Below are 10818 nucleotides of genomic sequence, written 5' to 3'. Positions count from 1 at the left end.
GAGAGAGAGAGAGAGAGAGTGTGTGTGTGAGAGAGAGAGAGAGAGAGAGTGTGTGTGTGAGAGAGAGAGAGAGAGAGAGTGTGTGTGTGAGAGAGAGAGAGAGAGAGAGTGAGCGAGCGGGGAGGGTCAGAGAGAGAGGGAGATACGGAATCTCAAACAGGCTCCAGGCTCTGAGCTAGCTGTCAGCACAGAGCCCGATGCCAGGCTGGAACCCACGAACTGTGAGATCATGACCTGAGCCGAAGTTGGATGTTTAACTGACTGAGCCACCCAGGCGCCCCTGACTTGTTAGGTTTATGTGCAAATGAGAAGTAGTAGATGTCTGTTAAGAATTTTGGGGCATGAGAGCTTCAGACTTGATTTTATGGCTTTAGAATTTAAGTTTATTTTTTTTTTTTTTTTTTTTTTTTTACAGTTCATGACTATGTTATGGAAGTTGGTGGATAGCTATTTATGTGTAATAGGATTCAGGCCTTTCATTATTTTGTCTGTAGTTGTACCTACTAATTTCCATGATGATATTATTTTTGCTTGCTGTAAAGTAGTGATAATAGTTACATCAGGGAATATTCTCTTTGGCTATAATAAATTTGCATGAAAAACCTGTGGAAAGTAAAAAACCAAAGTGAGATAATAAATTTTTTCTTGATGTTAAACATGAAAAATTGTAGAAACCCAGTGGGTATCTTTGGATTCATTGAAGACTATGATTTTATGTTATTGGTGAAAAGAAATTGATGTTCAAAATGCTGAGTATATTGTTTATTTTTATTTTTTATAATTAAATTTTTAAATTTTTTTTTTGAGAGGGAGAGACAGAGTGTGAGTGGGGAGGGGCAGAAAGTGAGGGAGACAAGATCTGACCAGGTTCTGGGCTCTGAGCTGTCAGCACAGAGCTCGACGTGGGGCTCGAACTCATGAACCATGACGTCATGACCTCAGCTGAAGTCAGACACCTAACGAACTGAGTCACCCAAGGTGCCCTAAGTATATTGTTTATATTATCTCATCATAAATATGACATCGTATTATACACATGGCAAAATACTTTCTGTATTAGTTTATAGGTTTATTAGGAATCATTTCAGTATAACTGGAATTCCAGTGTTTCCTGTTTTCAGTGAATTGTAAAAAAATTAGGTTTCATATTTTGTAATTCTTGCTTACTGTATTGCTTTCTGTTTCCAACAAATATAGTCAGTTCATTATTTGATTTTCACCGAAGAAAAATAAAAACTAATTCTAAAGAGAGCTGTTGAGCTAAGTTTATATATAGTCTTTTATTTCATCTATAAAATTGGTATTTCTAATGTTTTCTTTGCTGTGACTTGCTAATTTATTGGATTAAATGGCAGTAAAGATTTTCTAGTATTGTGTAGTGGTCTGGTTCTGCTAATTTCTCATTAGTTGAGGACTATCCAATGACTGTTATTGCTCTTTCATTAAAATTGTGTCTCGTTTCTCACTTCTCAAGTTGTTTAAGTTTACCAGAAGACTTATATTAGTGATTATAAAGTATTTTGTGGTTTTGAATGGTTATATGATTAGTAATAGGCTATCTTGACTCAAGTCAAGTTTAGTTATTCTATTTACTTTCTAATTTTTAATTTTTAAAATTTATTTTATTTATTCATTTTGAGGGGGGAAGAGAAAGAGCGAGCGAGCAGGGGAGAGGGGCGGAGGGAAAGAGAGAATCTCTGCACTCAACATGGAGCCCGACCCGGGGCTTGATCCCACCTGAGCTGACATTAAGATAGGCACTCAACCAACTGAGCCCCCTAGGTGCACCAAGGTTTAGTTATTTTAAAATAGGGACTCTGCATTACATAATCAGGACTCTTTTGGTGCATGTTAAAGAAATTGAAATGGGATTTGGTGATGTATTTAAAAAGATCCATGGTTATCTCTCTAAATTGAGCTGTGTGTTACTTCTTAAAATTTCAGACTTAATTTCATTTAATATACTTTTATAGTGGTTATAGAATGTGTGCATGTGTGTTTAATGTGTGTATGTATCTATAATAAATTGTAAGCTTTATCAAAGTGTAGAGTATTCCTTTCATACAGTTTCAAGTCAAACAGTGAGCAGCAATGTTCATTTAAGGAGAAATAGCTCACTTGAGCATTAGGATTGCATATTAGTTAATACGGGGTTATTTTTAAATCATTGTGATCATTTTGGTCTTTTTTGTTTGTTAAACTAAAAATCTTTTCCAATTTTAGGGGGAAAAAAATAATGGCTTTGATGTCCTTTACCATAATATGAAACATGGACAAATATCAACGAAAGAACTAGCAGATTTTGTGAGAGAAAGGTATGTGTTTCTTTAGTAAGTCCTTTAACAGTTTTTTATCAAATTAAATTTTAGAATAGAAATGGGAAAATTTTAGATTTGGATTAAAATAATCAGGAACACTTTTAAAAAGTGTATTATAGTTATATTTTAAAGTAGTAGTTACCTGGCATCTACATGCTAAGGGCTAAATAGTGGCTCCAAATAATATTGCTAAACTCCTGGTTTGCAAATCACTGCTTGAAAATACATACCTGTTTTTCACTGAAAGAGCTAACAAGGTGAAAAATTGAGAAATTTTGTGGGATAAAATATTACCATTTCTTTAAACAAACATGTCATTAAACATACTAAAATAACTTGAAAAGTTTTCTGAAAAATTTTGAAAAGTTTTTAGTTTAATTATGTATTATTATAACTTTTTAAAACGTTTATTTGTTTATTTCTTTAGATTTTAGTAGGCTTCGCACCCAACGTGGGGCTTGAGCTCACAACACTGAAGTCAAGAGTCCCATTCGCGGGGCGCCTGGGTGGCTCAGTCGGTTAAGCATCCGACTTTGGCTCAGGTCATGATCTCACTGTTCGTAGGCTTGAGCCCCGCATTGGGCTCTGTGCTGACAGCCAGCTCAGAGCCTGGAGCCTGTTTCAGATTCTGTATCCTCCTCTCTCTCTGACCCTTCCCGCTCATGCTGTCTCTTTCTCTCTCAGAAATAAATAAAACATTTAAAAACAATTAAAAAAAAAAAAAGAGTCCCATGCTCTACTGACTGAGCCAGCTAGGCAACCCTGTAATTTGATTTTAAAAATGTATAAATATATATTTTTCCATTCTGCAAATTTGTAAAATGTGATTGATTTTCTTTAAGACTCTTAGATTATAATAGTCAATTTAAAAACAATTAAAATCAATGTAATTTGATTTGATTAAAGCTATTTTTTGGCTAGGCCTACTTGGTGATTTTTATATGGAGCACATGTTTTTGTTTTTTATCCTTTTTATTTGTGAGAGAGAAAGAGAGAGTGAGCGAGCACGTGCATGCAAGTAGGGAGAAGGTCAGAGGGAGAGAGAGAATCTTAAGCAGGCTCCATGCTTAGTGTAGAGCCTGACACGGGTCTCATTCCCACAGTCCTGGGATCATGACCTGAGCTGAAATCAAGTGTCTGATGTTCAAGTGACTGAGCTACCCTGGCACCCCTATTCCTATATGAACACATTTAGAATCTTTATCTTAGTAATATGGGGCTATTTTGCTGTATTTATTTATTTATTTATTTTTAAAGATTTTACCTTTTAAGTAATCTCTACACCCAGCGTGAAGCTTGAACGCACAATCCTGAAATCAGGAGTCACGTGCTCCACCAACTGAGCCAGCCAGGTGCGCCAGTATTTTGCCTTTTGATATAATACTCCATTCATTGGGGTTTCTGGCTGGCTTAGTTGGTGGAGCATGTGACTCTCAGTCTCAGGGTTGTGCATTCAAGCCCCATGTTGGGTATAGAGGCTACTTAAAAAAACAAACAATACTCCATTCATTTCTTCATTCAGTAATATATATTCCATGTCTGCTGTGTGCCAGGTATTCATCTGGATTTTGAGAATATAGGGGTAAAGATACAGCTTTTGCTGTCATAGAGTTTACCAACTGATAGGAATTGAGGAACAAACTATTTTATGTAAGACCAATCCTCTTCTGGCCTTTACTTCTCTTTTGGAGGTAAGAGGGAATCCAGAAGCTCTAAGTGCTATGGATAAAGCTGTCCTTCATGAGCTTCTACATCATCACTGACAGGAGTAAAGAAGAGGCCTCAGAATGCTGCATCTCCTGACATGTCCTCTGACCTTCCTTCTCCCCCAACATTTACATCACGACTGTAACTACTTTGAGACAGTCAGGGCAGTTGTCATCAGGCCTGTTAGCCTGGTTGGTGTCAGTTACCATAAGATGTCCAGGACTCCTGAGTCATTCTTTCTCATCTAGAATCTAATCCCTTTATGATTCTGTGGGCAGTGATACAACCTTGTTTCCACTACTCTTTCCCGACTTTATGTTTTCTTTATAGCAGTTAAACCCATCAGATATGTGATATTTTAAATATTTATTTAAAATAAAATATTTTTTTTTTTTTTTTTTATTTGTCTCTCCTCTCTGGAATGTAAATCCCACAAGGCACAAAGATGGGATTTTTATATGTTTGTTTTGCTTATTACTCCATCTCCTGAGCTTGGGAGAGTGCTTGGCTCTTAGTAGGACCTAAGTAAGGATTTTTTGACAGAATAAATCTCTGACTTTACTGTCCTGAACCAAGCTGTCAGTGTTGCCTGAGCTGCAGTAGTCGCTCCTTTTTTTTTTTTTTTTTAAAGTTTATTTATTTTGAGAGAGAGTGAAAGCAGGGGAGGAGCAGAGAGACAGAGACAGAGAATCCCAAGCAGGCTTATGCCATCAGCGCAGAGCCCAGTGCAGGGTTTCTGAGCCGAAACCAAGACATGGATGTTTAGCTGACTGAGCCACCCTGGTGCCTGCCCCAACAGTAGCTCCTCTTTGATCTGTCTACATTCATTCTTATTCCCCTACAACTTATTCTCTTCACTGTAATTGGAGTGCTTTTTCTAAACTGCAGAGAGGTTTGTTACCTCTCCAGTTTAAATCATTTCAAAATCTTCCCATTACTCTTTAAAAAAAAATTTTTTTTTTTACATTTGTTTATTTTTGAGAGAGACATAGCACAGGTGGGGGAGGAGCAGAGAGAGAGGGAGACACAGAATCTGAAGCAGGCTCCAGGCTCTGAGCTGTCAGCACAGAGCCTGACTCAGGGCTCGAACTCCCAAACCATGAGATCATGACCTGAGCCAAAGTCGGACACTTAACTGACTGAGCCACCCATGCTCCCCCAAAATCTTGCCATTACTCTTAAGGTTAAGCCTGCCAACATCTTGCTTGGTCTGAACCCAAACTACCTTTCAAGCTTTAGTTGAATCTACGATCCTTATTCTTTCCTCTCCACAGATATCAGCCATTTATTGAAAGACATCTTCCAGTCCAGGCTTTGTACATGCTTATTCCTGTTTTTGCCTAATTAATGCCTATTCTTTAGAGCTGAGCAGTGTGGTCACTTTCTCCAAGATGCTTTTCACAGTTTCCCTGACTAGGTCAAAAACACCTATTATAGTATTTTTCAACATCACATATCTCTTTGCCGTATTTATAAAATTTTATAATGATTCACTTTTTAAATTTTCTCTTTTCTTTAAAGTGAGAAGTATGTAGTATTCTCCTTTCTCCTAGTGCCTAATACAGAGCCTGGTGTAATTAGATAGTCATATTTCTTGAAGGAGTGAATGAGAAAGGAAGAAAAGATTGACACATAAACATATACTGTGCACTATGGATTGTGCATACATTAATTACCTCATTTAGCTATCAAAAGTTTCACTTCCATTTTAGAGATAAGAAAATTGGGGCCCAGAAAGGTTGATTTCCTAAGTCAGTCATTCAGAGTTTTCTCTCCTCCCCCCATCCCCTCCTTCCTACTAGTCTCCTCCCTTCTTTCGTCTTGTATTCCTCTTTGCTCCTTTCTTCCTTTCCTCTCTTCCTCTCTTCCTCCCTTCCTCCCCTACTACTTCCTCCTTCCTTTCTTCCTCCCAACAGCTTTATTGAAGTATAATTGACATATAATATACTATATATTTAATAGTATATTAAATTTTGACCTATACATACACTCATGAAACCATCACCACAATCCAGGTGGTGAACATATTCATCGTCTCCTTTGTAATTACTTGCTCTTGTTTCTCCCCCTCATCCCTAAACACCCACTCGTTTGCATCTGACATTTAGATTAGTTTGCCATTTCTACAATTTTATGTGAACGGAGTCATACAGGGTATGCTCTGTTATGTAGTACTTTCACTCAGTGTAATCATGTTTAAATTGATCCATGTAGTTGCATTCATACTTTGCTTCTGTTGAGTAGTACTCCATTTATGGATACTATAATTTATCAATTCATCTGTCAAAGGAAGTTAGTTGTACCTTATTTTTGAACTTTGTATTAATTATATCAGTTTAATCATATAGGAGTTATTTTGTCTTCTGTTTCTCAGCATGTTTATGAGATTCATTTGTGTTTAGTTTAGATCATTTGCAGTGCCATGTAATATTAAATATGACAAAATGTATCTTCTGCTAATGACAGAAATTTGAATGTTTCCAAGTTTTTTTGCTATTATAAGTAATACTGCTTTGAATATTCTTGCCCTAGTGTCTTGGTATACATATACATGTATTTATATTAAGTATATACTCTGGAATAGAATTGACAGATGATAAAGGATGTGTATGTATACACATATGTATATATGTGCATATATGCATATATGTATGTATACCTGTAGTAGGTAACAGCAAAGAATTTTCTAAGGAGTTCTACTAGTTTACACCAGCAGCAGCCTTGTTTCAGAGCTCCAGTTGTTCCATGTCCTCATCACCACTTGGAACTGCCAGTCCTTTAATTTGGTTCATTGGATAAGTAGTAGCACAGGTATCCTCCACTTGTCAGAAGTTTGTGTTATGCCACTAGGCTTTTTGAAAGATCTACACTGGTACTCGTTTTTGCTGACCCAGGAGAAATCCAAAGAGGATTTTTGCTTTTACAAAAAATGGCAGAGGGGCACCTGGGTGGCTCAGTCGGTTAAGCATCTGAGTTCAGCTCAGGTCATGATCTCACGGTTCGTGGGTTCGAGCCCCGCGTCGGGTTCTGTGCTGACAGCTCAGAGCCTGGAGCCTGTTTCGGATTCTGTGTCTCCCTCTCTCTCTGGCCCTCCCCTGTTCATGCTCTCTAGTGCCAGCACAGAGTCTTCTTTGGATCCCGTCTCCCTCTCTCTGTTCCTCCCTGGCTCACATGAGCATGCTGTCTCTCAAAAATAAAGATTAAAAAAATTCAAAGAAAAAATGTATCTACCTACTAACATGGCTCAAATATATAAAGCAAAAATGGACAACTCCATGGATACATAGAAAAATCACTATCAATGTGAGATTTTTGATATAACTCTCTTAGGAATTGATAAAACAAACAGGATATAAAACCAAAACCAGTGAGGATGTATTAGAGTTGAACAAAAGGATGCACAAACTTACCCTAACAAATACATAAAGACAACAAATACAAAATACAGTCTTTTTGGAGTGCCTGGGTGGCTCTGGCTCAGTCAGTTAAGTGTCCGATGGAACCGTGAGATCATGACCAGAGCCAAAGTCAGATGGTTAACTGACCGAGCCACCCAGGTACCACCAAATTCTTTTCTTTAATTGAAGTATATTTGACATATGGTATTAACATTAGCCTCACGTGTACAACGTAGGGATTTGACAGCTGTATACTTTATGCTCTGCTTACAAGTGTAGCTACCGTCTCTCATTAAACAGTTCTATTACTGAACTTGATTATTATTTCCTATGCTGTACCTTTCATCCCCATGACTTACTCATTCCATAACTGGATGCCTGTACCTCCCATGCCCCTTCACCCATATTTCTCCCCACCCCTTCCCTCCAGCAACCACCAGTTTGTTCTTTGTATTTATAGGTCTGTTTCTGTTTTTTGTTTGCTTGTTTATTTGTTTTGTTCTTTAGATTCCACATATAATTGAAACCATATGGAATTTGTCTAACTTATTTCACTTAGTGTAATACCCTCTAGGTCCATGTGTATTGTTGCAAATGATAAGATCTCATTTTTCTTTACGGATGGCTGAGTAATTATCCATCCATCCATCCATCCATCCATCTATCCATCTGTCCGTTCGTCCATCTGTCCCACATTTTCTTTATCCATTCATCTAACAGTAGACTTTTAGGTTGCTACCATATCTTGGCTATTGTTAAGGAGTGCTGCGGTGTTCCAAGTTAGTGTTTTCATTTTTTTTGGGTAGATAGATACCCAGTAGTAGAATTACTGGATTGTATGGTATTTTATTTTTTGAAGAACTTTATAATATTTTCCATATGGGTTGAATGAATTTACATTCCCACCAAGAGTGCATTAGGGTTCCCCCTTTTTTTTTTATTACCTATTCTGACTCGTTTGATGTAGTATCTTATTGTGGTTTTGATTTGCATTCCTCTGATGATTTGTAGTCTTGAGCATCTTTTCATGTGTCTCTGGGTCATCTGTCTTTAGTTTTTGTGTGTGAGTACAGATTTAGAACTTTCACATCTTCAGGATGAATTGTACTTTTTATCATTATGAAGTGTCCTTTATATCTCTGGCATTGTTTTTTGCCTTTAAAAATTTTTTTAAAAATATTTTATTTATTTTTGAGAGACAGAGAGACAGCGTGAGCAGAGGAGGGTCAGAGAGAGAGGGAGACACAAAATCCGAAGCCAGGCTTCAGGCTCTGAGTTAGCTGTCAGCACAGAGCCCGACATGGGGCTCGAACCCATGAACCATGAGATCAGGACCTGAGTTGAAGTTGGACACTTAACCGACTGAGCCACCCAGGCACCCCTGTTTTTTGCCTTGACGTTTACTTTGTTTTTATTGTAGTGTCATCATTTTGCTTTTGGTGAGTGTTTGCTTGATATATGTCTTTGCTGTGTACTTGTGATGTAGTTGTGTTTCTTATTTTTAGAGGCACTTTGACAGTCTTTTTATTTTAATTGGAGCGTTTAGTCTGTAATATACAGTACAACTGCAGATATATTTGGGTTCAGATCTTCTGTCTCAGAAGTTGTCAAACTTTCTATATAAAGGTCCAGAACTTTTGCAGGTATTCGGCTCTGCTGTTTTAGTACAAAAGTAGTCTTAGCCAACCTGTAAATAAATGAGCTTGGCTGTGCTTTAATTTATGAGAACAAAAATGGGCCATATTTGGTTGATGGTCTTGTAGGTTGCCAGCCTCTGTGTTATTTTAGTATTTGTTATTTGTTCTACTTGTTTTTCTTTTTTTCCTCTTCTTTCTTGCCTTTTGGCCTCTTTTTTTTAAATTCTTGTTTATTCTATTAATTTAGAACTAAAACCTCCTTCTACTGTTCTTTTAGTGGTTATCCTAGAGATTATAACATATGTAATTGAGCTATTAACTTATAATAAATTGGTCCTTTTACCCTCTTTCTGAGAATGTAGGAACCTTAAAATACTGTCACCTCCTGACTTAATGCCTTATAGGCCATTTGTGTGTGTGTCCTATGAAAATGGAAAATTTCCATTAAATATTTTTTTAATTTTGGAAATATACACTTATATGCTGTTTTTGTTGTATATTTCTTTAACTTTTTATTGTGGAAAAATTCAAACAGTACAAAATGCAGACAATATATGAACCACTAAATAATGAACTACAGTATAGTTTCTGCAAGTTTTGATATTTTGCTAGTCCTGCTTAAGGCATTTCCCTGGCATCAAATTGTTATATTCATAGATACATTTTTTAATATGTATCTCTAATACCTAAGGATTTAAAGAATATTATTAGTTATCTAACAAAATTAGCTGTAACTTAGAAAATATTTTCTAATATCTAATCTAGCTGATTTGTTCAAATAAAATTGTTACATATTTTATTCTTCTATGTTCTTAGTATTTTTGGATAGTCATTATTTAGACTTATTAAAATTATTTACTTTTTCTCTGATACTTTGTTCTTTTTTCACTTTTGTTTTAAAAACATCTTTTCAATATTTCTTTTAATGTGTATTTTCTGTTAATGAATTCTCCATTTTTATTAGTCTCATCATATCTTTATGTTCATTTCAAAAACTTTTTATTATGGACAATTTCAAACATATATAAAACTTACTCAGTCATGAGCTTAATATAATGAACTTCCTTGTTGTAATTACTTAGCGTGAATACTTATCAAACCACAACCAGTCTTGTTTCATCTATTTTATACCATTGAGTTGTTATGGAGCAAATCTCAGATTCAGAAACATTACATTTCATCCATCAATATTTCAGAGGTATCTGTAGAAAATAAGAGCTTTTTAAAAAATAGAATAACAATGTTATCTAAAATTATATATTAACTCCCTAATATCAGTAAATATTCAGTCAGTGTTTTGTTTTCCTCAATTGTCTTATATACACAGTACCTGAGGTTGATTTCCTCCAGCTAGGATCCCAGGAAGATTTACACATTTTGTTTGGTTGATAGGTTTTTTGAAATGCTTAATCTGTAGATCTCTCTCTCCACTACCTTCATAATTTTTAATTTCATTTTAGAAACCAGATTTTTTTCTTCTTTAGGGGGTCTACCATCCTGGGATATGCTAATTGCATATCCATAGTTTTACTCAGTATTTTTCTTTGCTTATTTCCTATTACTTGTCATTTAAAACAAGCAGCTTGATCTAACTGAGTTCAATATTTTGACAAGAATACTTCATAGATGGAGTTGTGTACTTTATTGGAGGCATGTAATATCTGATTATATCTGTTTAATTATGTTAGTAGCCATTGACCATCACCTAGATCCATGATTTCATTAATGTTTTTTATTTCCATTCATGTTTTTGCTGGG

General features: G+C 36.0%; 1 protein-coding gene across 1 annotated transcript in view; it reads left to right on the top strand.

Moving 5' to 3' along the window:
• Positions 1–10818, top strand: part of FCHO2 (FCH and mu domain containing endocytic adaptor 2) — a 120991-nt gene that overhangs the window by 15515 nt on the left and 94658 nt on the right. The window contains exon 2 of the mRNA XM_039242073.1: positions 2224–2315. Within this exon, the coding sequence (XP_039098004.1) occupies positions 2224–2315 (92 nt within the window). The remainder of the gene's footprint in view (positions 1–2223; positions 2316–10818) is intronic.

Source organism: Hyaena hyaena, unplaced genomic scaffold (genome assembly GCF_003009895.1).
Source record: "Hyaena hyaena isolate Hyena2069 unplaced genomic scaffold, ASM300989v1 scaffold_205, whole genome shotgun sequence".
Taxonomy (NCBI): Eukaryota; Metazoa; Chordata; class Mammalia; order Carnivora; family Hyaenidae; genus Hyaena; species Hyaena hyaena.
Note: the sequence above shows the minus strand (reverse complement) of the source record. Positions and strands in the feature narration are given on the sequence as shown.